Source organism: Gadus morhua, chromosome 7 (assembly GCF_902167405.1).
Source record: "Gadus morhua chromosome 7, gadMor3.0, whole genome shotgun sequence".
Classification (NCBI taxonomy): domain Eukaryota; kingdom Metazoa; phylum Chordata; class Actinopteri; order Gadiformes; family Gadidae; genus Gadus; species Gadus morhua.
Window position 1 is genome coordinate 27,021,671 of NC_044054.1, and position 25,000 is coordinate 27,046,670.

General features: G+C 47.2%; 2 protein-coding genes across 4 annotated transcripts in view; one reads left to right on the plus strand and one right to left on the minus strand.

Moving 5' to 3' along the window:
- The first annotated feature begins 1,539 nt into the window (after nt 1–1,539).
- Nucleotides 1,540–19,902, plus strand: arhgef19 (Rho guanine nucleotide exchange factor (GEF) 19). Of its 3 annotated transcripts, none has more exons than XM_030361778.1 (16): nt 1,540–2,015; nt 11,563–12,265; nt 12,739–13,227; nt 13,601–13,733; nt 13,834–13,937; nt 14,051–14,307; nt 14,546–14,706; nt 15,156–15,308; nt 15,912–16,041; nt 16,409–16,483; nt 16,627–16,716; nt 16,844–17,007; nt 17,435–17,593; nt 18,092–18,171; nt 18,261–18,365; nt 18,597–19,902. In XM_030361778.1, exons 2-16 carry the CDS (start codon nt 11,584–11,586, stop codon nt 18,749–18,751), a joined length of 2,937 nt encoding a protein of 978 aa, XP_030217638.1. In that variant the 5' UTR covers nt 1,540–2,015; nt 11,563–11,583; the 3' UTR covers nt 18,752–19,902. The 3 variants fall into 3 exon arrangements, with proteins under 3 accessions (XP_030217638.1, XP_030217639.1, XP_030217640.1); XM_030361779.1 differs by lacking the exon at nt 1,540–2,015 and adding an exon at nt 6,102–6,303; XM_030361780.1 differs by lacking the exon at nt 1,540–2,015 and adding an exon at nt 8,425–9,110.
- Nucleotides 19,880–25,000, minus strand: part of LOC115547511 (pleckstrin homology domain-containing family N member 1) — a 7,916-nt gene continuing 2,795 nt past the window's right edge. Inside the window, exons 3-11 of the mRNA XM_030361810.1 lie at nt 24,755–24,901; nt 24,099–24,185; nt 23,758–23,845; nt 23,364–23,485; nt 22,887–23,033; nt 22,238–22,324; nt 21,529–21,604; nt 20,937–21,013; nt 19,880–20,592 (exon numbers count right to left, since the gene is read on the minus strand). Coding sequence (XP_030217670.1) covers nt 20,416–20,592; nt 20,937–21,013; nt 21,529–21,604; nt 22,238–22,324; nt 22,887–23,033; nt 23,364–23,485; nt 23,758–23,845; nt 24,099–24,185; nt 24,755–24,901 — 1,008 coding nt within the window. The 3' untranslated portion in view covers nt 19,880–20,415. The remainder of the gene's footprint in view (nt 20,593–20,936; nt 21,014–21,528; nt 21,605–22,237; nt 22,325–22,886; nt 23,034–23,363; nt 23,486–23,757; nt 23,846–24,098; nt 24,186–24,754; nt 24,902–25,000) is intronic.

The window sequence follows — 25,000 nt, forward strand, 5'->3', positions numbered from 1 at the left end:
TGTGGTTTTACGTTTTGTTTTTGTTATGCTGACGATACAAGTGGTATCATACAGGTTAATGAATGGTTCTTTCTTATTTGTATTCCCCCATCACTAATACTTAAACCTGCACTGTCATTTTTCTACTGCAGCTATTTACTCTGTTATATAAGTATAGGCCTATCAACGAGAAAGCTTCTCGAGAATAAAACGCTCCCACCCACGAGCCAGTCCATCCAGGGATTTCCTTACTCCAAATAAAGTTCATAGTGCAGCTTTCATATTAAGATAATCGTATCAATTGAAACAAAAGTTCCCCACATTAAACTGTCTCACAAACTTTGAGCTCTAAGTGAACTTGAACCAACTGGCTTGGAGCCAGTTTGGCTCTTTCTTTAAATCCAGTGTGAAAGACTGGCCTGTGGTTAACCCCCCCATACACAGCCCCCGGTCCTCTTCATGTTTGATTAGTGAATAATGAGGTTAACGGGGGGGAGCAGGACCGAGTTGGGAGGTTTGGAGCGAACGTAGAGTTCAAATTTGCATTTTACCAATGAAAACACAATCCAGGCTTGTGGAAGCCCCTCTCCAGGCTCCAGGCTTGTGGAAGCCCAGCTCCAGGCTCCAGGCTTGTGGAAGCCCATCTGCAGGTTCCAGGCTTGTGGAAGCCCAGCTCCAGGCTTGTGGAAGCCCATCTCCAGGCTTGTGGAAGCCCAGCTCCAGGTTCCAGGCTTGTGGAAGCCCATATCCAGGCTCTAGGCTTGTGGAAGCCCAGATCCAGGCTCCAGGCTTGTGGGGGCAGAGCTCCAGGCTTGTGTAAGCCAAGCCCCAAGCTTGTAGATACACAATCTGAGCAGCGATGAGGTCTCAAACATGTTTGGACTTTAGTTGTGAGTGTACGTGCGCATTGTGCACGGACACGGTTAGAGTTATAGCGAATGCATTGTAGTACACCGAAGCAACTGTGCACGTTTTAATTATTTTGCACATACAAAAAGGCACACACACATACACAAACACTCACACAAAATACACTTTTGCATAATAAACATTGCACCTTCCCCAAACTTTTCAACACAGACCTGCAGTCGCACACACACACACACACACACACACACACACACACACACACACACACACACACACACACACACACACACACACACACACACACACACACACACACACACACACACAATCATACAGACATTGCCACAAAGTAGCTGTAGGCTTTCCCTGTGTCCCTCTCCCTCTCTGTCTGGTGCTGTGTCTAAGCAGGTGCTGAAATGAGACACTAAATAACTATTAGGACTTGGAGGAAGAGGGGTGGGAAGAGAGGAGAACCCAGCAGAGCACCTCGCCAACGAGAGAGAGAGAGAGAGAGAGAGAGAGCAATGTGAACAAGACAGGAGAGGGAGGGTGAGAGCAAGAGAGTAATGTGACCAAGACAGGAGAGGGAGGGCGAGGGAGAGAGAGAGAGAGAGAGCGAGAGCGAGCGAGAGCAATGTGAACAAGACAGGAGAGGGAGGGCGAGGGAGAGAGAGAGAGAGAGAGCGAGCGAGAGCAATGTGAACAAGACAGGAGAGGGAGGGTGAGAGTGAGAGAGAGAGAGGGAGAGAGAGAGCAATGTGAACAAGCCAGGAGAGCGAGCCAGGGAGCGAAGGGGAGTGCAGAGAGTGGAGCTGCATTCTAAGCAGCCCGGAGAGAGAAGCGGTCGGTGGCGTCGCCTCTCGCCAACCTGCTTTGCTGCTTTTCTTCCGCGGCCGTCCCCCCGCGGCACAGAGAGCCGGACCGTTACCTGTCGGCCCTGCTTGGAAAGTGTGCGAGTGGAGTTTATCGTCGTGGGGGTGGACCCCTGCCAACAGCAGCGCCCAGGAGGGACGAGGTGAGGGGGGGGGGAGAGGAGGGAAGCCGGGAGGAACACAAGGCTGAGATGGATAGTTCGTCAGCGCCGTCCGACCCCCCGGCTGGGGCCGGAGTCATGCCCCGCTGCCGGCCTGCCGCACAGCAGGCGGTGTACTGACACCCCTGATGAGGTACACGCACACGCTCACACACTCGCACACAGACATGCACACACACACACACACACACACACACACACACACACACACACACACACACACACACACACACACACACGCACACACGGAGAGAGCAGGTTCACGTCGGACGCATCAGCTGCTTTGTCGCTTTGTCTGTTTTGTGTGTTTGTCTGTCCGTCTTCCCGTCCGTCTGTCTGTCTGCCTGTGTGTCCGTCTGTCTGTCTGCCTGTGTGTCCGTCTGTCTGTCTGCCTGTGTGTCCGTCTGTCTGTCTGCCTGTGTGTCCGTCTGTCTGTCTGCCTGTGTGTCCGTCTGTCTGTCTGCCTGTGTGTCCGTCTGTCTGTCTGCCTGTGTGTCCATCTGTCTGTCTGCCTGTGTGTCCGTCTGTCTGTCTGCCTGTGTGTCCGTCTGTCTTGTGTTTAATAATACTTTTTATTCTTAGAACAGAGTCTTGCTTCCCTTTGTGTTCACATTGGATATTAAAGAAGTTGGTTCATGGAAGAATAGAAAGCTTGTGACATCCTTATGCATGCACAAATGCACACACACACACACACACACACACACACACACACACACACACACACACACACACACACACACACACACACACACACACATATACAAGGAAGCACATAAAAAAAAAGCTTCACTCATGTTTGAAGACTTTAATATTTAATGAGAGTGCGCATTTGCTCCCCCCTAAACACACACAAACACGCACACTGCACGCATGCACGCACACTCACACACACACACACACACACACACACACACAGATGAGCATTTTCAGCGGGATGGTTACAGTGTATCTGCTGAGAGGAGCAGGTAAGTACATGTCTGGAGTATGTTGGATAGAGGCTTGTTAAAAAAAACTGTACACAGCTCCAACCGTGCAGACGCGCACACACACACACACACACACACACACACACACACACACACACACACACACACACACACACACACACACACACACACACACACACACACACACACACACACACACACACACACACAAACACACACACACACACACACACACTCATTATCCTTACAGTTGCAGGCTGGAAGCTTTTGGAAACATTGCAGTAGTATTTCAGTGGCCGTTGGACGTGAGCATCCAGATTCCCAATGTATATCTGAAACACTTGAAACTCTAGAATCCCATACACGTATACATAGGGAATTCTATGATATTGTGGAATACAATACACCTTTTAATATTGACTTTCAATATTGTATTTCATTGTAAATCCCCTGTAAAGTGTAACTCTTTCCCTCTCCTGCTTTCTTTAAAAGTGTGTTTATGTGTTTGCGTGTGTGTGTGTGTGTGTGTGTGTGTGTGTGTGTGTGTGTGTGTGTGTGTGTGTGTGTGTGTGTGTGTGTGTGTGTGTGTGTCTGTCTGTGTGCGCGTCTGTGGGTGTGTGCGAGCATGTGCGTGTGTGTATGCATGCGATTGAGGCTCATGTTTGTCCAGTAAAACAGACCTGCTTCTTATTGGCCAAGGCTGTTGACCGTGTCTCCCAAGAAACAGCCAGACAGTCCCATTCTAACATTCCCCAGCCAGGTCATAGACCCGTCCAGCACTCAGGAAACATATAGCCGTTGGTTTGCTTCGCAGAACTCAGGGGAGGGTGCCACAGATGCGGGTGGTGTACTTGTAAGTGGGTTGTCTCATGTGATGATGCATTCAGAGCAAAAGGTTACAGCCCTGATGTTTGTAACCGAGTTTGTCTGAGGCTGGTGTGACTCAGTGTACTAATATGCCAAGTCACTGTATGTGTGTTTGTGTGTGTGTGCGTGTGTGTGTGTGTGTGTGTGTGTGTGTGTGTGTGTGTGTGTGTGTGTGTGTGTGTGTGTGTGTGTGTGTGTGTGTGTGTGTGTGTGTGTGGGTGTGTGGTAGTGCATATTCAGTCAGACGCGGTGCTAGATAGCCAGGGGTGTGTTATTTGGATTATCTGATTTACTGTTGCGTCTGATGGCAGGGCTCCACCTGCACACTGACTGCAGTGTGTCTGTCTGCACCTATGGAGGCGCAGGGAGATGGTTCCATCCTATACACTGCATGGCATGTTGTGTGCACATACTATGCATACGTTTATTGGTGCTCACAATTCACAATGCAACGTTTTCAACGCCAACACGTCTCAACCACGTTTTGTGTAGTTTTAACTCACAATGAAATAGTGGTTGAGTGGTTGGTTGGCCATAATCAATACAAAAACAAAGGGATCCAAGAAAATCATATATTTTGATCAAATAAGTAAAGATCATTTTGTTGATCTTACAGTACGACAGTCATTTACACAATACACAAGTCTATTACCTCCCTTCCTCTCTCTCTCCCTGTTTACACCTGTCTTATCACCTGGGCCTTTGTGTGTTTACCAGATGTGTGTGTGCGTGTGTGTGTGTGTTTATTATGCACGTGCACATGCCTTAACCACAGATGGGGGAGGCGACATACAGGATGCCCAGCTCCGCCCCCCCATCCCATCCCCCCAACGTCTCTTCCTCCAACCTGGAATGCAAATCTCCCCCCGGTACCCCCCTCACCCCTTTTAAATCCCAGCATGCATGCAAACGAGCAGTGAAGCGATGGTCTCTCTCTCTCTCTCTCTCTCTCTCTCTCTCTCTCTCTCTCCCTCTCTCTCTCTCTCTCTCTCTCTCTCTCTCTCTCTCTCTCTCTCTCTCTCTCTCTCTCTCTCTCTCTCTCTCTCTCTCATCAGGCTTCAACTCAGACAGCTCAGCCCTGGTCAAAATGACCCTGTTTGAGCCTCGACTACAATAACTCTTGTTCATTAGGGTGAGTGACTATGATATGATTGGCGGGTCGAGCCCAGAGCAGAGTTCAGAGTTCAGAGTTCACACTCTGTGTTGTTGCTACCCTTTACTTCACGTGCGTACCTGGGTGTGCGTCTCGGTCTCTGCGGGCCTCCTCTGTTGTTTTGTTTTTATGGCCTGACCACTTCAGGGAAGTGACAGTGGAGTTAATCATTCAGGGAATAATGGGAAAGGTGCCTGCACTGTGTCTGGTTGGAGGGCCCGTGGGGGGGGGGGGGGGGGGTCAACCGGATATGAACTTGCCTTTCAAACGTCTTCACATGGGGACTACTCCCCCCAGCGTGCAGGAAGTGGTAGAAATGAGGGCAGATTGTCATTTAAATTACTGTACAGAATATTGAATCCCTAAATCATCTGGGTGTTATGGAAGCCCGGTGGAATTCTTTAGGGTATACCTGTCGGGACAGCGCTGTGCTGTGCTGGCTGGGCCGTTCGGGCGCGGAGAGAGAGAGTGTGGGAGAATCTGGAGCCCCGCATGTGTGAACAGCCGTGAACAGAAACCTTTTGCCCTGGGGGCGACGCGTTGAGACGGCGGTTTAGCGGTGGTGTGGCTCACACACCTGTCTGGGAATACAAGCCTCCAAGCCTTCCTGGTTGGTCATCGGCCAACGGGATTTGATACCCACAATGCATCAGTCCGCATAATACACTCCTGTAACACACTCTGCTACCAGATTGATCTTTCTCTGCACAAAATATGAACAAAAGCTGACCCTGGTCGCAGCAGCGCCTTTTTTTCTCCAGCGAGTTCCATGCCTGTATTTAATGTCCTGCTGTAATCCCGCAGAGACGTGGGTGGCATTCTCCGGGCTGGGGGGTTTTATATTCCACTGAGGATTTTTTAAAGGCATTCCTGTTTATGGTTTCAGCTCGAGGGCAGAAGACCTCGTAGGGCATGGTCAACAAGCGAGGCGTGTTTGTCGTTTAGCTGATCATGTTTCAAAACAACAAGCGAGAGAGAGAGGGAGTGTGTGTGAGAGTGTGTGTGAGAGAGAGAGAGAGAGAGAGAGAGAGAGAGAGAGAGAGAGAGAGAGAGAGAGAGAGAGAGAGAGAGAGAGAGAGAGAGAGAGAAAAGGGAGAGTGTGGTAGTAAGGGAGAGAAAGGGAGAGAGAGAGGTAGAAAGAGAGAGAGTGGTAGAGAGAGAGAGAGAGCTGGAGAGAGAGAGAGAGAGAGAGAGAGAGAGAGAGAGAGAGAGAGAGAGAGAGAGAGAGAGAGAGAGAGAGAGAGAGAGAGAGAGAGAGAGAGAAGGCTTGTCCGTACCTGTCCACATAATAAAGGAGTGGAGAGGTGAGCAAGGGAGGGGGCAGCTGAAGAAGAAGTTTTGGGGAAAAAGAACGGAGCGCAAAATTGGTAAACAGCAGAGGAATGGCGCTGGAAGCCGAGGTCGTAGCAGAGGTGAACGCGGGAGAGGAGACGGACAGTTGAGTCGGGAAAGTAGGTCAGCAGGGTTCAGCCAATCAGATCAAAGTTGAAAGTCTTTTGATTGACAGTTTGAGTAGAACTCAGGCAACATCGTCACGACATCAATAACCTTAAGTATTTTTTTAACAACCTTAAGTAGCTTGTAGTTGATCACGAAAGAGCTCTGCTGTTGTTTGTTTTATATCAGGTGAAATATAGTGTTCAATGAGACCGAAAGTGAAGGCAGGAGATGTTTATTGTTATACACATGGGTTATGATTGTGTGATGCTAGTAAAGATAGTTATCCATGCTCGGTCAGATATGAGTCCTCGTGAGCTTGCCTTGATCGTTGACCTGTTGAAACTGTCCACAGTAGCATTGGCCTAGTTTTCGTTTTGGGTTGCTTGTTTCCTTCCTGTTAGACCACATGTGAAAGTTACCCAATTTATAAAGAGTGATTATTCCTGAGCTATGATGGGGGGGCAGCTTGACCAAGAGGTTCTGGGTTCGAGCCCCAAAGACACAGTCGACCTGTAGCAGTCAGAATGATCCCTACCTGCTCCTAAATGACCTGTATCTGCAGTTCACATGCAGGCAGCTTTGGATAAAATCGTCTGCCAAACCGACCAGTATGCACATGTTAGATTGGGTTGGTTGAAGGGATAATCAAGACGTGATTGGCTGAGGGGGTCCGTTGAGACCCCACATGATCACCTCGTCATCTGAGCTGGTTGGGGTCTGTGGTGTGTGTGTGTGTGTGTGTGTGTGTGTGTGTGTGTGTGTGTGTGTGTGTGTGTGTGTGTGTGTGTGTGTGTGTGTGTGTGTGTGTGTGTGTGTGTGTGTGTATTGTGTGTGGTTGAATGTGTGTGAGGTGCTGCTCAGCTCGGTTGTCAGTTGTGTTGGCAACAAACGAAAGAAAGAAAAGGGGAAGGTCACTATGGATCTTTCCCATTTGATAACTTTAATAATATAATAATAATATTTAATTGCATTCATACAGTGCTTTCAAGACGCCATAATTGCCATTCATAGGTTGTGTGTGTGTGTGTGTGTGTGTGTGTGTGTATGTGTGTGTGTTTGTGTGTGTAGGCGTGTGTGTGTTTGTGTGAGAGTTGACTTTTGGCTGACCACCCACCTCCACCACAAACTGCCACCTGCACCACCACCACCACCACCACCACCACCACCACCACCACCACCACCACCACCATCCTCCTTTCTCCATAGCCTCAGGAAACACACCTGTCAGTATATAAGGAAATAAAACATGTGGTTAGACGTATTAAATACTCAATGACATGTGACATGTGTCTGCGTGTGTGTGTGTGTGTGTTTGTGTGTGTGATTGCACGTGTGTGTGCGTGGAAGTCAGTGGAAGGTGAAAAGAGAAATTAATACAATGAGTTATTAGAAAGAATTCACCCTGGAGTGAATCATTTCTCTCTTCTCACCAAAAGAGTGAAAAGGAAAAGCTCCTTCTCCCCAAAGAGAGGCTGTTGTTTGGACCTCGCAGGTGACGTGCTGGTGACGTCACGTGACCAGGGTGGTGTGATTGTGTGTGTGTGTGTGTGTGTGTGTGTGTGTGTGTGTGTGTGTGTGTGTGTGTGAGTGTGTGTGTGTGTGTGTGTGTGTGTGTGTGTGTGTGTGTGTGTGTGTGTGTGTGTGTGTGTGTGTGTGTGTGTGTGTGTGTCTGTGTGTGAGTCTGGTGGACAATACCAGTGCTCCTTTAGTCCACTGCCAGGCAATTAGTGGTCTGATGTGATGAGTTTAACTGCCACCTCACACACACACGAGAGCTGGTCACACCAGGGCGTCGGGACTGGGCTCTGTCTGACCACACACATACATGCACACACATGCAAACACACACACACACACACACACACACACACACACACACACACACACACACACACACACACACACACACACACACACAGACACACAACAACAACATAAGTACATGCGCACACATGCATGCAGACATGCACACTGACAGACACACACACACATGCCACACACACACAAACACACACACACACACACACACACACACACACACACACACACACACACACACACACACACACACACACACACACACACACACACACACACTAGCAAACATGCACAAACACAGAAACACACACACACACACCCCCAACAGATTCCTGCACACATTAGATTGCAATTTTTTTGGTATTGAAGTATTCCTGTACTTAAAAGATGGGCCCTGCTTACATACACACAATGGCCCTAAACAATAAATAGGGAAGTGTGTTGTTTCCCCTGAATGAACCCTGAAAACATTTAGTTTGCGTTATGAGCTATCGACATTAAGTCAATGGATTAGGAAGATGTCAACCACAAACAGATGTAACAGTGAAGGCCCTGTTCCACTTTTTGTTTTGCCCTCGGCTGGCATCAAACAAGACGCGAGTTAATTATGTGATTACGCAAGTATGGGCCGCACTCACTGCTGACTCAGCGCTGGGTTTCATTCTTATATTGAGCTCACACAGACAATTAACGGGATTAAACTCTGAGCCCAAAAGATATTCAGGAAAAACAATAAGACAATGAAAAATGTGTGTAGTATCGCGCCGCCATAAAAGCCATGTCAGCGGGCTATTCATTAACCGCTTCATGCAGACATGCCGTCTTAGAGAAATTACAGGGACAAACGCTGGCAGCAAAGTCCATAACACTCAGAAATAACCCCCTGCCACGACAAGGGAAATTATAAGTCTTCCAAATGGACGTCTCTCTTTTTTTGCCGGCATGATATAATTGTATCGGCACGAGGAATGCGCCCGGCGTGGATTCAGAGCGTGTTGCGGTGAGGCTGTTATTATTGTGATCTTATCATGTCGCTCCTCTGCAATGTCTTGATAGAGATGGCTCTTCACCTCAACGTGAAGCGCTGATGCTCCCTGGTATGGCCTTACCAGGTGAGCACAGCAGGTGCTGCTGGAAGAAGTGGCTGTCTCTTCAGTGTAGAGTAAAGAAGCAGTGAGCAGTCAGGATGAGGACAGCTGCATGTACAAGTATATTAAACCGGGCCGTTATTCTATAGAATCGGATCCCTTTAAGTGAGTCTATTTGGATCCGTGTGCGCTGCAGTTCCCAAAGCTCTCAGGTATCGAGTGCACCTAGAATCTGTCCGGAGTCGCGTCTATAAAGGCTGCCTTTGTCCACCACAGGGAACAGATAACCATTTGTGCCTGCCCTGGTGTGTGTGGCTGTATGTTTGTGTATTGTGTCTACATTTGTGTGTGTGTGTGTGTGTGGTGTGTGTGTGTGTGTGTGTGTGTGTGTGTGTGTGTGTGTGTGTGTGTGTGTATTGTATCAAAAATGGCGTGTATGTGGTTCAGTGTGTGTGACAAGGGATGTGTGTGTCTGTGTGTATCTGTATTGTGTCTACATGTTTGTGTCTGTGATTGTGTGTGTGTGTGTGTGTGTGTGTGTGTGTGTGTGTGTGTGTGTGTGTGTGTGTGTGTGTGTGTGTGCCAGTATGTGTTGATAGGGATGTGAGTTTGTGTGTGTGTGGGTGTGTGTGTGTGTGTGCATTGTATCTACAAGTGTGTGAGCGTGGGTGTGGGTGTGTGCGTGTGTGTGCGTGTGCGTGTGCGTGCCTGTACACCTGCGCATGCAACGTTGGCACCGATGCCCGTGGAGATGCATGCCTGCGCTGCGTGTGCTGATACTGAGGTGTGCACACGCTGCAGTGTGCTGGTGGGGCTGACATTCCGCTTTACCTGGTGTTTAACTCTAGCCAGGAGGATTATGTGCACAGGAAGCTCCAGAGGCAGAGGCTGGCCTGTCTCCGGGGGCTTCTTTAAACAGCATGTCAAGTTTCATGGCAAACCCCAGCACTGCCTCTCTGTCAGGTTTCTCGTCGCAAAAAGTCGATGTACCTGCTGCAGTGTTAAATGAACCGAGAAAAGACAAGTGTGGAATGAGTGTAGAGCACAGGTGTTCTCTCTCTCTCTCTCTCTCTCTCGCCCTCTTTCTCTCTCGCTCTCTGTTGTGTGTGTGTGTGTGTGTGTGTGTGTGTGTGTGTGTGTGTGTGTGTGTGTGTGTGTGTGTGTATGTGTGTGTGTGTGAGTGTGTTTGTTCGTTCGCGTGTGTGCGTGTGTGTGTGTTCGTATGTGTGTGTGTGTGTGTGTGTGTGTGTGTGTGTGTGTGTGTGTGTGTGTGTGTGTGTGTGTGTGTTCGGGGGGATGGATAGATATATAAATACAGGGACTAGGAGCAGGCTGTGGCACAGCCTTTAATTAGAGGAGGAAGACATAGCTCAGGAGACACATTACGCCAGACGTGTGTGTGTGTGTGTGTGTGTGTGTGTGTGTGTGTGTGTGTGTGTGTGTGCGCGTGCGTGCGTGCGTGCGTGCGTGCGTGCGTGCGTGCGTGGGTGCGTGCGTGCGTGCGTGCGTGCGTGTGTGTGTGTGCGCGCACATCTGTGAGGGTTGTGAACTGTTGTTGAGTTTATGAAAACTACAGGGATGCATTGTGCACATGCCAAGTGTGTTCATATTTGAGTGGTCAACTCTCTTTTAAAAGTTGGTGTCACATTAAAAGCAGGATTCCTGTTATCATTATATCTGTGTTAGCAAAATTCCTATATGAGCAGGATTCCTGTGTTAGCATGATACGCGTGTAACATGATTCATGTGTTAGCATGGTTCCTGTAGCTTGGTTCCTGTGTTAGCATGATTCCTGTGAACTGCAGCATATAGTATATTAACAATGGGTCCCCTGTTCTTTTTAACTGGTTGCTACTGTGCAACACTTGAACAAGTCCAGGGAATCCTCTAGTGACACTAAGCCAACCTGCTAAGACTGGGTTATGTCCAGTCATCCGTATTAAATTGCCAGATAAGTGGCCTGTTGCTGTTATAGCATTAAAAAAACATGGAGGCAGCTATAGATTTATCCTCATCTGGAACATTCCAGTTGGTCATGATCCTCATGTACGCATAAGCTGTAGGGAGTTTAGGCCAACAACATGTTTCCCTTCTGAAACTGGAAGAGTCTTTAGAGCTACATACGACCAATGCACTGGTCTATTGACAATGCGTTGGGGTTTGACGTTCTGAACACATACACATTTGAGCGTTTACATGCCAAACGTATTCTATTCCAGTTTGCGAATAAGTCACGCTTCGATAAACCAAAAAAAACCAGGTGCATCCAGGGCAAGAAAAGTTGAGATGGAGACTAATTAAATCGGCTTGAAATGACATCATGTATATCCTCTTCTCTAAATGAAGGTTTCTGTTTTCTTCCAGCACCCATGAATTCATTCAGCCATGCTTCCCGGGTACGGATTCTCCCCTCTTCCTGACTTCCAGCTCCACATTAACGCGTTCCACTGCCGAGGAGAGAACCCCAGCATGTGGATACCTGGCTCAGGCGACCCCCAAGCTCTGAGCGAGGGCCGAGACGGCAGGCCTCTGCTACGGCCGTGTCACCACAAGCACGTGGCCGTGTGCCGGCAGGAGACGCTCGCTTTCATTGAGCTCCAGCATACGCTGACGACTACACTCCACAGCCCCCTTGGCATTGCCAGGCCCACCGGTGACACGCAGGACACCACACCCCTCTCAACCACCCTGGCCCCTCTCAACGGACTAAAACGCTCCCTGCTGGATCTCCGAAGCGACCGGGCGGGCTGCACCTTGGGCTCCACGCCTCCAGAGTGCGGAGATAAGTCCAACGGCCGCACTCGCGCCGTCACTGAGACGGAGGGAGAGACTGAGCGACCGCTGGCTGGGACCAGGGTGCATCGCCCCCTGCAAACAGCCCTGAGCCTTCCCGTGTCGGTCCCGCTGTCCTCTTTCTGTACGGTGCCCGGAAGACCTTTGGAGCGTCGTTTGACCTCCTCACCCTCCTCACCCGTCTCGGCCACCGAGGTCTCCGGCTGTCAAAACCCAGACTCAAGTCAACCACAGAGACGGCTGTCACAGGGCTCCCTGAGGGAGAAGAGCATCCGTGAGTTCTGTGCATCGGTCAAACCAGGGCCGTCGGACTGCGGGGACTGCGGGGACAGTTGTGGGGGGGCCCAAGGCAGAGGGGGGGCCCATGACCAAAAAAAAAAAAGAAAAAAGAAAAAATTTGTTTTACCCTTTGGCCAGTCCACCACCCCCCCCCACCCCCCCCCCCCCCCCCCCGTCAACAATCGCGCTCCGGACCCTTCCCCCCCCCCCCCCCCCCCCCCCCCCCCCCCCCGTCGACAACCTGCCGCAGGGGGGCCCATCTGTACCTATAGTATAGGGGCCCAGGATTTGGTGCTACGGCCCTGGGTCAAACCATTCCCTGAAGAAATGTGTACACTGCTTTCACAGGAATGAAAAAGAAACCACCCAAGGCGGCGATATCGCTGCTGTTTGGTTTTAGCATCAGGGTACTTACAGTTAACACATTAACTCAACACTTAACATATGTATTGCTATCTTTTTTTCCAGGGCGAAAGATGCGGGTTTATTCGCCAGACACGGCAAGCGATGAGCCTCTGGGCAGTCCAGTGGATGGGGACTACCTCTTCCCAGGTGCCTTCAGTAGCTTTCTAGAGGAGGAACCGAGTGAATGCTCTCCTCTGGAGACGGGAAACTGCCCTCCTCTGCTCGAGGCTGCAGTGGACCTCTGCCACTCCGATGGCTCGGACGCGTTCGATATGCTGGAAGAGCCCCTTCACATCACAGAGGACTTAGAGCCGGGGTCTCTGGAGAGCTGTGGGCCGGTGGACCCTTTGAACTCCACAGGGCGGAACTCTTTACCACAGACACGTCAGGTGGATCACGAGCACCGGCGCTTCTCAGCGTCGGAGCTGATCTCCAGACTTCAGCTGTCCCAGAGGAAGAACTCTTTCGCCCTGAAGCTGGGGAAATCACTGTCTGCTCGGGTAGCCTCCAGGGACAGACAGAGCTCCAGCTGCCTCGTCCCCCAACCCGACTGTAAGTAGCTGTTGGGAGGGCAGGAAGTCAAATTAAGTGACATAACTCTAAAGCCCCAGAATGCAGGTACAAAACTTGCCAAGTAACCCATTATCATTCAACTCACTCATTTAGTATTACTGTGTCATTTTCATTAATCCAAAACGGACTGTACCTGGGCAGGGATTGACGCTGTCCCTCCGTTATAAGTAATGTTTTCCGTTGCTCTTTTAATTCAGATATGTCAGTCGCTATCAAAGTCATTTTGATGTCAGTAATGGTGTAAGGAGAATAGAAAATCGCTTAAAAGCTTTTAGAGAATGAGGTGGGAGTCGATAGAAACCTTTTGCCACTTGCCCGGCTGCCCTCACCCTGTCTGTCGGCCTGTTCCCAGCTAAGTGTACCGTAAGGCAGCGTTGCCCGGGAGGCTCCAGCGACAGTGCTCCACAGAGCCCTGTGGGCCCCCCACCGTCCCAGGCCAACGTCGACACCAGCATGCTGCTGCAGCGATGGAGTACAAAGCTCGGGTAGGGTCATGTGGGCAAATCTGTTGAAACACAAATCGTAAAAAAATCATGGCGTGGATATTTTCAAACGGTTCTTCTGATTTAGTATTTTCCCCTCCAGCACAACTATTCCCAACAGGATGCGAAAGAAATCCATCGAGGAGGACTTCAGCACAACCTCTACGGTGGCCAGCTCAAAGCGCTTGTCGCGTTTTCTGCCGAGCTGTACGTTTCAAGTGATTACACTGAAGTCCAAACGCTCACTTCCATCGTCCTAATCTTCAGTTCCTGACCATCGCTTTTCCTTGTCTGTTTGTCGTCATCCCTCGACCCTCCAGCGATTCTGTACCAGGAGTACAGCGACGTGGCCATCAACCGGGAGATCCAGAGGCAGCAGGGGAAGGAGCCCGGCACCGACGAGGAGGGGCTGAAGGGAGAGGGGTCGGACGGCTGCCCGTCTCCCTCCAACCTGTCTCCCTCCAGCTCCTTCCGCTCGTCGCGGGGCTCTGCCTTCGCCCTGTGGCAGGACATCCCCGACGTCCGCACCAGCGGGCAGCTGGACAACTTCAGCAACGAGGAGAGGAAACTACAAGAGGTAAATGACGGACGCTCAAGAATGAATCCAGGTTTCGTTTTATTCAATTGCATTGTAGCCCAAGGATGGCCAGAATATGTTCATGCATTAATTCCTAAAAGGTAGATTGAATATTACTTCAAATTTGGATTCACAGGAGGGAACAGTGTATTCGTCCTTTCTCACAACTAGAACCTGAACATAAGAACTTAATCTTTATTAAAAACCCCAATACTCTTTTGCTTCATTTTGAAACCAGGCCAAGTTTGAGCTGGTGACGTCGGAGGCCTCGTACATCCGCAGCCTTAGCATCGCGGTGGACCACTTCATGATGTCCCCGGAGCTGGCCGAGTGTCTGGGGGCCCAAGACAAGCAGTGGCTCTTCTCCAAGCTCCCGGAAGTCAAAGATGTCAGTGAGAGGTGAAGTGAACAAGGTGGCGCCGACGTGTAGGACATTGCGGGCTCCCCCTCAGCTTTGCGTATTCACAGAGGATGCCTGGGATTTTAGCATTCATTGACCATTGAAGGAGCTGTCGATAAGATTGAATTACTATATTTTGGTTATTATTTGTTACAAATGCCATCCGTCAGCTATTAGTTAGTGAAATGCCTGCTGAGAATACCTGTAGAGGGGAAGGGTGCAATGTTTATTTTCTTGCTCTCTTCTGCTCTTTTCTTCTCTACAACTCTCTAATCTGACCTACAGCACCTTAAACATATTCTACTTGTTCTCAAATGCGTGTACTACAAACACCCTTTACCGACAAAGGTGCGCCCGTTCTTTCCCCAGTCCACCCCCTCCTCCAGCAGCAGTTCCCACGCATCCTGAGCGATCTATATCCGTACCGTGTTCTTCCTCCCGTGCCTAGGTTCCTTCAGGCCCTGGAGCGGCGGCTGGAGCAGGACATCCTGCGCTTCGACGTGTGTGACATCGTCTTCGACCACTGCCCGGCTCTGCGTAGGGTTTACCTCCCCTACGTCACCAACCAGGCCTACCAGGAGCAGACGTACCAGCGGCTGCTGTAAGCTGGGCACCATGGGCACCGTGACAATACCCGGTCGTGGCTCATAAAGACACTGGATACATACACACTCCCGCAGATAAAGCCGATATCAATGTTATCTCAGAGAAGGTTTGTCTCGCGCTCAAGTTGTTTGCAAGGAGTGAGGGTGTGTTTTGTGTTTTTACAGTATCATTGGGTCTACCAGGACAGGTTTCAAAAGCGATCACAGGCCACCCAGACACTATTTAATTATACTCCTAAAAGGCTGGTAAATATAGAGTCCATCATTCATCTACAGAGGAGGATAAGTGTTGTCACATGACATAACAACAAGATGTTGAAGGTGTCGAATTTTGAATCTGTTTAATTTATGAAGCGCTTTTTGTACACCAGGGGAAAATAAGAGAGATCATTACCATAAAAATGCAGATTATACGTGGTGCATGTTTATGTCATTGTTTTATGAAAAATGACCAGAGTACCCCAATAGTGAAACAAGATTACCACAAGTATGGATTCTATAAATTCTCTAATTATCTTTAATCTATAATCAATCAATCTATAATCAATACATAACATCTCGTGTCTCAGATTAAAATCTTCTCTGGCTTCGTCCCCCAGGCTGGATAACGCTCGCTTCCCGGGAATCCTGGCCCGCTTGGAGGAGGACTCGGTGTGCCAGAGACTCCCCCTCACCTCCTTCCTGATCCTGCCCTTCCAGAGGATCACACGGCTCAAGATGCTGGTGGAGGTACGCAGGAGCCAGCGAGTGAACCTCCAGCGCTGCCTTCGAGTCAGCACTTGACTCTCATTATGTGACGCTGAGATCTGATCCAGGCCGTGCTTGTACTAGCTAAACATTTTGGGTTCAGGTCCAGGATTTTTTTTAACCCTTTTCTCCTTAGGAGGTAAAGGCTTGATGATTAACAAGATGGGTGGAATGTCAAAGATTATATATATATTTAAAACAAAACAAAAAAATATATATATACATATAAATGTATATTATATATTTTTTATATGCATTTGTTTATTTCAATTTTGTTTTCTAAAAGTTTTATACATAAATACAAAACAAAAAAAATTTTTTTTTTTTTATGCACAACATATTTTTACAGAATATTTTAAAGAGGACGACTCCGGGTTCTAGAGACGAGGACACGGCCACAAAAGCTTTCAACGAGCTGAAAAAGGTAGCCACAGACGTAATCATGATAATGATCATAATCATCATTCAAGAAAGCTTTACCCATCACTGGACACACAAGGATACCATAGTATATATTTACTATCTGCTATGTTATTTACAAAAATCATTTTTTTTCTTATTCCGAAGATCATAAAGGAGTGCAATTGCAGTGTGCAGTCGATGAAACGGATGGAAGAACTCATTCACCTCAACAAGAAAATCCATTTCGAGAGCAAGGTTTGCAATGTTTTGATTTTCGCAGTATCGTCTTGGTTTCTCCTCCGCGTCACCGCCTGTGCAGACATGCGTTGATGAGTGGGGCTTCCACCCTCCTAACCGTGGCATGCTGTGCCCCTCCGGCCAGATCTTCCCACTCATCTCCCAGTCCCGCTGGCTGGTGAAGCACGGGGAGCTGCTGGAGGTGGACACCCAGACCATGAGCATCTCCGGCTCCAAGCTGAAGCTGCCCACCAAGCCTGTGTACCTCCACCTCTTCAACGACTGTCTGCTGCTCTCCAGACGGAAGGAGTGAGTACAGAGACACAGATAGAGAGAGAGAGTAGCGTTTAGATAAGTTCAGTTTGATTTTTTCTCCAAAATGCATCTGTTATTTGTGTTATTATAAATACATCAGGGTTTTCTTAATGCATCAATTATTTTCATTTTATTTATTATATTTAATGAATTACTTAATGTATTTATTCATGTACCTATTTATTAATCAATTTATGTATTCGTTTATTGGTTCATTTTGTTAAGAGGCACATTGTCCTGTTAAGAAAATAACTATGATAACTTGATGCAATAACAAGTGAGTAACAAAGAGGATGGATGCAGAGACAGAGTTACGTGGACCCGGTCTGACTCCACTCAACATGATCCTCGTCACACACACGCTGCTGGTGTTTCACTGCGTGTCACAGCTCCCCCATGTCCTCTGCTCCCCTCTCCGCAGCACGTGGAAGTTTGTGGTGTTTGTGCACGCCAAGATAGGAGAGCTGAAAGTGAAGGACCTCAGCCAGAAGCTGCAAGGCATCTCGGGCTTCATCTTCCACCTGCAGCTGTGTGGGGGGCAGCAGCCCAAGCACCAGATCCTGCTCAAGGCTCACACTGAGTAAGACCCAATCCCATTTCTACCCCTTACCCCTCCCCTTACCCCTCCCCCCTTCCCCTTCCCCCTTGTTTTGAAGGGGTGGAAATGGGATTGGGCATTAACTTCTCTTTGACCCCTGCTGTTGATACGACAGCTTTAACAACTCATCGTGACACGATGTTTTGAGAGAGAAAAAACGTTTTGAGAGCTTCTCAAAGGTCCTAACGTGGCGAATTGGTCATCTCTGAAGGTGATTCATCATTGCAGTCTTAATCCCGAAGCTCACCTGTGCAGAGAGGAAGAACCCAAACCAATTCCTCCAAAATGGCCGCAATAATTAAACACGCTCATTAATTTCAAACTAGATAATTGTTGTGTCTATTAGCAGCCCCTAGTGGCCTGAGCTGTAGCTACAGTTATAGCTATATCGTTTTCAAGTTTGCATCGCCATTATTGACCACGGTTCCTGTCCGAATCTAAACACAGTGGCTCTCTCTTGTCGCTCTCATGTGACCCCAGGAGCGGGAAGCAGAGGTGGATCACAGCCATGTTCCCATCCCATCCCCTGGAGGACATCGAGCAGGCCTGTGAGAATGAAGGTCAGTGGGTGTCTCATCGTCATCATAGGCCCGGGATATAACCCTCCCTATGTCCATAAACACCCCGGCTGTCTCTCCCCCCCCTGCAGATCTGTCCCAGGTTCAGTGCATCAGGAGCTACCAGGGCCAGGAGCATGACGAGCTGACTCTGGAGAAGGCCGACGTGCTCCAGGCCAAGAACATCACGAGTGACGGTGAGAGGCATTAGCAGTTGACTTTATGGTGCCATAAAACAAATGCATATTTAACCAAAAGTTAGGATTTTTAAACTTCTTACGTTTTTTTTTTAATTTACATTTGTTTTTGGGTAACGTTTACAATCGTATGCAATTCTAAAATGTAAAATGTATATATATGTCAAAAGTTATTTTACGGAGTGCTAGGCCTAACATCCCATGGTGTGTGGGCTGCCGGTTCCTCCCCAGGCTGGGTGGAGGGCATCCGCCTCTCGGACGGGGAACGGGGCTGGTTCCCCAAAACGTACGTGGAGGAAATCACAAGCCGCAGCGCACGCCTCCGCAACCTCCGGGAGAACATCCGCATCAAGTGTGTCACGCAGAAACTGCAGGGGGGTCAGTAGGGGGGTGGCGGAGTGTCGGCCCGGGGGGGCCACCACGGTGAGGAAGATGGCGGCTGTAGGCCTCGGAGCCGCTGCAGCAGGCGGTTGTCTGATGGCTGTTTTACTACACTGTAGATAGGAGACCCTGATGTCAAATGCGGGTGCTAAAACCAAGCCAAGATATTTTTTCTATCTTTGCAGTTGGGTTCTCGTGATTTGTGTAGCTCTAATTAGACTTTTTTTTCTTGCACACTGGCTGTGAATGAACTCCGATACAAGAATAATTATGACACTGTTTTTTGACTTGCTCTAGTCCACATATTACAAGACACTATAGCCAGCCTTCTGTTGAAGGCTCTTCGATATCTTTTGTTCATGCTGGCAATGATTGCATTTCGTTTCAGAGAAATTAGATTCAGAGCATTCTGTGTGGAAAAAAAATCCATTTTTAAGATTGGCCAAAATAAAAGGATAAAAGTAAAAAAATACTTTAATTTAAGTGATCTGCACTGCATTTGTTTTTGTAATATCGCACAGCAATATGGCAACAGGAAGCACCACTCTTGCTGAGTCCCATGAATCAGTCAAATGTGTCCTCACATGCTGCAAAGATTCTCAACTGTGGGTGATCCCATCATTCTGATCGTCCTAGATTACTTCAATCAATCATTTTTAGACCACACAAAGCACTGAAGCGCTCTGGCCTGCAAGTCTCCGAACAAATTATTCCTGGCGATTCACCCAAGTTAATTCTCTAAACCCAGGTGGTCCCAGGTTGGATGCTTTTGGACGTATTGTTCTGACGTTTCACTAATCATGATTAGTATGAAAGCTATATTCCAACGGCACATGTTTATAAATCCATTCCCTACCTATAAGCTGTTTGTTCTAATTTAATGTTTTTGCTTTTGCAGCATGTATATTTATACTCCAATAGCTGGTATATATCTATGGAGAACTGGAGTTTACATCCTTTAGATGTAGCCTACTTACTACTACGCCAAATGTATAAAGAAGAGAAAATTGCCTCCATAACTTTTTTGATGGTTATTTATATCAGCATACATTTTAATACAAAATCAATAACAATTACATTTATCATACACTGTCTTTGTACTTTATTGCAAAACACTGTAAATCTTGATGAAATAAACAAAAGTATTTTCTCTTTATTTTGTGTTTGGTATGATTGGTCCCTTGAACACACATTCAATGGATAAAAAAAATGACAAACTCATTTTAGACTTTTGTTCTGAAATACTAAAGGCTAATAATTGCTCCATCTAGATTTTGTGTAAACACTTATAGAAATATAGAATATGATTATTGTCTTTTTCTCTAAACATGAGAAAAGTCGTAAGTTTAATGTATCTCCTCATATAGAAAATGGCATTCTTCACCTTGTAAGACGGACCATTCACCTAGCAGCCATCTTGACTAGCTGTAAAAACCCGTAAACCTTCACTCTAGAATCTTGGGGGGAAACCATGACAACTCAATGGGGAATCTGGTGGGGAAATGGAATGCAGAAGTAGAAACAACGCGTTGAGTTGTCATGGTCTCCAAATAACTACCCAACTAACCAATATGGCCGTTAGGTGAAATAGGTCCCTTAAAACAGAGTTCCTGAGAGTTTCTCCACTGACCCAACGGGGTTTGGAGTGAGCTTCTTTCTACAGAGACAGCTAGAACACACGGCTGGTGTGCATGCTGTTGTCCACGGGGTTTCCTCTTGGGTGACAGCGGTGGTCGGTCTTGATCATCACGTCTTGACATTTCTTCTCGTTTCTCGGGAGCTTGGGCAGCGATGGAAGAGGGCCCTTGTAGTGGTGCGTCCCCCACTCTGGGCTGGCCTTCTTTGGCTGGGTGGGATCAGAATGCAGATCATAGATACTCACGATATAAAGGGTACTGTTGTAATGAACTCTGGTAGGCTCACCAATTCAATTCTTGACAAAGTAAAACAGAAGCAATAAAATAATTTCAAGATTGCAGGGGCAAGTGTTGGATGGGATTTTTTTTACGTAATGTACATTGTAAGTTTACCATAGGATGGGGTAGGTCTACCCACTTCTCAAATGATCAAACACTTAGAATAACAGACATTGGCAAAAAATACATAAATTAAGGTTTAACTGCTAAATTCATTGGTGAGATGGACGAGCGATTCAGCCTTTCAAACAAAGTATTAGGAACGCTGCCATACCGGTTTTAGGTGGAAGAGCCAGGTGTTGAGGTCCTGGAGACACGTGCACGACACCTGCAAGGGCTCCACCAGGTCCCCTGCACACCAACAGCATATCATCATCTCATCTCACACCTTCTCACACGCCTCGCTCTGCCTTTACAGGTGCTAGCACACTGCCCTAACGAACACCAACCAACCAGCCAGCCAATCACAAAGCCACATCAGGCCGGTGGGCCGGGCCTGTGATTGGTGGATGGCTGCTGTCGGAGAAGGTTTCTCGTGGGGCCGACATGTCGGCTAACTTGTGCAAACGTTCTAAAGCTGTGTGTCTGTGGTAGTATGTCTGAACTTAAGAGGTCAACCTGTTGTTGTTCAGACCGTGTTGTAGCTGTTTGCGTGCATCTTCGATTTTAAAATGTAAATTGTATTAAGTATGTATTACTTTCAGAATCCTGACTCAATACTTATTGAGTTGTGTTTTGTTTCTGTGTATTATTTTCAACTGTATTAGACTTTCTCTATTATTCCCAGCAACATACCAGAAGAATGTGTGTTGGAAAACTTAAATGGCGATTCATCTATTTCTGATTCAGAACACAGTTGAGGTTACCTCTCAACTCAAACTCCAGGCACCCGGTGATGACGGAGCGATCCACCACTTGGACGGTTCGTCTGGCCACCCTACCCTGTGGAGAGAGACGTGTTCAGGGTTGTCTACTGCACACATCTCTGGGTTGTTGATGAATAGGTCTGAGTGGCTGAAATTGTTTCAGATGGCATTTGTCTTTGGATGGTGAACACGGTTGTTTTGGGCTTTTGTTAAATGTCCTGGTCAGAAAACACAATCAAGATCAAATGATAGCAAGTATATTTTAGTACTGTTGTGTATTGTAGTGTACCTTTCATACTTGCTCATATGTAGTCTAGCAAATCAGACTTTTGATTCATATATAAAGGCAGACCAGCTCAGATCTGGATGAACAGGGCATTTCACTTTCTCTCACTTCATATTTGTTTCGACCGATCATGTTCTAAAGGCGGGGATCTGTAAGCGTGTAATTGCAAACGTAAACCAGGCCAGTAGTAGTAAACTGTAAGAAAGTGTATATAAAGGTTTCAAATCAACACCGTGTCAGACTGGCCGACGTATAAAACATGCCTTCAAGTTTAAAGTTTCTTTCGGTAGAAAATATCCGTAGTGAAACAGGAAACAAGGTGTAACTCCGCCCCTTGCGATTTTTCATTTCCGGCCCAGTCTCTGTCCCGCCTCTCCCCAGAAGTTCTGCTAGAACACAGTAGGACTGCTGATCCCATGTTACCTCATATGTAATGGAGATCCTGTTGTCGTCCACCGACAGTAGCAGCACGTCTTGTGGGTAGAGGACCATAAGCCTCTCTGCGACGCCCTGCGAGGCCAAAGAGACGCTTTAGTCAGAGTCAGCTTGAGTCATGCAATCACATGGAGAAGTCTGGCTTGTCTTTTCCTAGGTCTGTCTATTAACCAACCATTCACCTGTATTTAACAACAGCCACTCAATGACAATGCACTCGGAACCCAAGCGGTTCTCAATACATTGATTACGAATACCTGTATAAATAGTCAGATAAATCATGTAATGCTATGGTTTGGCCCTTCAAAAACCTCTAAATGTTGACTTGATTTGGATTTATCATGCAATATCCGATGTGATAGGAATAGTTACCTATCTTTGAGTATTCATAATGTAGAAATGTGCGGTGACCTCTCTGTGTGTGTTCATAATATAGACGTATTGTTACCTGTCTGTGTGTTCATAATATAGACATCTGTTTTTACGGGTCTATGTATTCATAATATAGACATCTGTTGTTACCTGTCTGTGTGTTCATAATATAGACATCTGTTGTTAGCTGTATATGTGCATTCATAATATAGACATCTGTTGTGTTACCTGTCTATGTATTCATAATATAGACATCTGTTATTACCTGTCTGTGTGTGTTCATGATGCGGACGATGGATATGAACGCTGGCTCCCCCATGCGTTGGATGGGGCTTCCCTCCCAGCCGCGGATCACCGTTTGCAGTAAGAACTTCTTCAACTTCTCTCTTTTCCAATGCTCATCACAGGGCAACTGTAGGAAAGACGTGAAGAGGAACAATGTAGCTGCATCACCTGTGGACAGAGCCTGCTTGCTGTGTTTTTTTCAGTCTATTAAACGTCATCAATAATAGTTCAAATTCAAAAGTGATGCCTTGAATGTTCTACAATAAGTGACCAAGCAAAATGAAACAATTCCTTTAACAATGATCCCCTGAACCAAACCGCAAGCATAAGCAGCAAATGTTTTTTATTTCAATAGACTCAAACAATGAATCGATTATCACAATATGATTCGATTTTAATCCACTATTCTCTGAATCGACTGATCTGTAAATCGTCCTAACGTGACATGTGGTGTTACCAGGTAGGACAGCGGGCCCTGGGCGGGGGGGAGAGGTCTTGGCGTGGACTCTAGGTGGTCCATCCAGGTTCCTACCTCCACAGCGCTGGGGCAGATGAACACCTTGGAGTCAACCATCGGACCTGAAGGTACAAAGGAAAAACACAACGCAAGTTTTGAATGGGCTTGAACCATGGTTGGATTATACATCATGAATTTGCAGTTGTTCACAATGAACAATACCATTTTTATTTATAAGACGCTTTCCATTCAAGTGATCTGATTGTGCTGTAAAGGGCTACAATAGAACACACAAGTAGAGCTCAAACAATAAAACAAAAACTAGAAACAAACTAAAACTAAGTGTAATTAGATATAATCTCGTATTTAGGTTGTTGGTCTAGTGAGGACTTACTGCTGACTTCAAAGCCATCCAATGAGTGTGAGGTGTCAGAATCCCAGGAGAGAGGTCGGAAGGTCAGGCCAGATAGTGGAAGGATTCCCTGCAAGGGGACGGGAGAACACATTCAGTTTGGTTTGGTTGGTTTCCACCGTGAACAGAAGCCTATATGGAGTTCTCCTGGTTACTAAATAGACAGGCAACTCATATATATTATTTGGTTTGTCTTCTGTCAATTGGGCCATCACCTTTGTCCGCCAGAAATGATTATAGTACAATGTATATTTATTCAAATGTATGATAATTTCTGATAGGTAAACACTACTGTATTAAATGGGATAAAGAGAAATAGAAACCTCATAGACGAAGTCCCGCTGGAAGTGATCCACTGACAGGATCAACAAGTGAAACGAGAACAACACCAGGAAGTGTTCGCTCCTCTCCTATTGGAGAAAATGGAAATGAGAAGCAGAGAGGATTGGGCACAAATTCAAGTAAAACCAAGAGTAGAACATAAAAAAAACTTTGAAAACATGAAGAAACACATTGGCCTTGAATGATGTAGAAAACGCTATGGGTGGTAAGGCCTACATCACCTCAAGAGATGGCAAATGTAAAGTAAACTGACCATGAACCGACCATGAGTTGAGCCAAGGAGAAACATTTTCACTTGATTTAATGTCTTCTATTTTTTTGTACTTGATTTGTACCTGATCCTGCAAACTCTACACATTATTTCCACAGGCATCTTGCACCAGAAATAAGTGTGCTGCCTAGGTAATCAAAATGAGAGAATAGACATTTCCTAGATGTGTGTGCGTGTGTGTGCGTGTGTGTGTGCGTGTGTGTGTGCGTGTGTGTGTGCGTGTGTGTGTGTGTGTGTGTGTGTGTGTGTGTGTGTGTGTGTGTATGTGCGTGCATGTGTGTGCCTGCGTATCTGTTTGTAATGTAATTTTCGCAGCACTCATCATTCAATTCATGTGTGTATTAACAGTTGGCGTGTGATGCCTACCTGTTTGCAAGTGTCATACAGTGTCACCAAAGACGAGTAGGCGATCTCTCCGTATGTGTGCGCCGGCTGGCCCTCCCAGTCCTTGATTGGCTGATGGGAATATATTCTGTGGTGTAACTCGTCTCGGGTCCTCCCCCACAACACCATCTAGTGGCCAGGTTAAGCACACGCACTATTCTTTTTATACCTACAAGTCACTTCATCGGTCTGACTGACAGGTCTTCTCTAAAACTACTTAAGCCATAA

Coding starts and splice junctions, on each gene's coding strand:
- arhgef19 (XM_030361778.1), top strand. CDS start 11,584: ATGCTTCCCGGGTACGGATTCTCCCCTCTTCCTGACTTCCAGCTCCAC. Junction 16,484..16,626: donor CTTTCAACGAGCTGAAAAAG/GTAGCCACAGAC, acceptor CTTATTCCGAAG/ATCATAAAGGAGTGCAATTG. Junction 18,172..18,260: donor GCAGGCCTGTGAGAATGAAG/GTCAGTGGGTGT, acceptor CCCCCCCTGCAG/ATCTGTCCCAGGTTCAGTGC.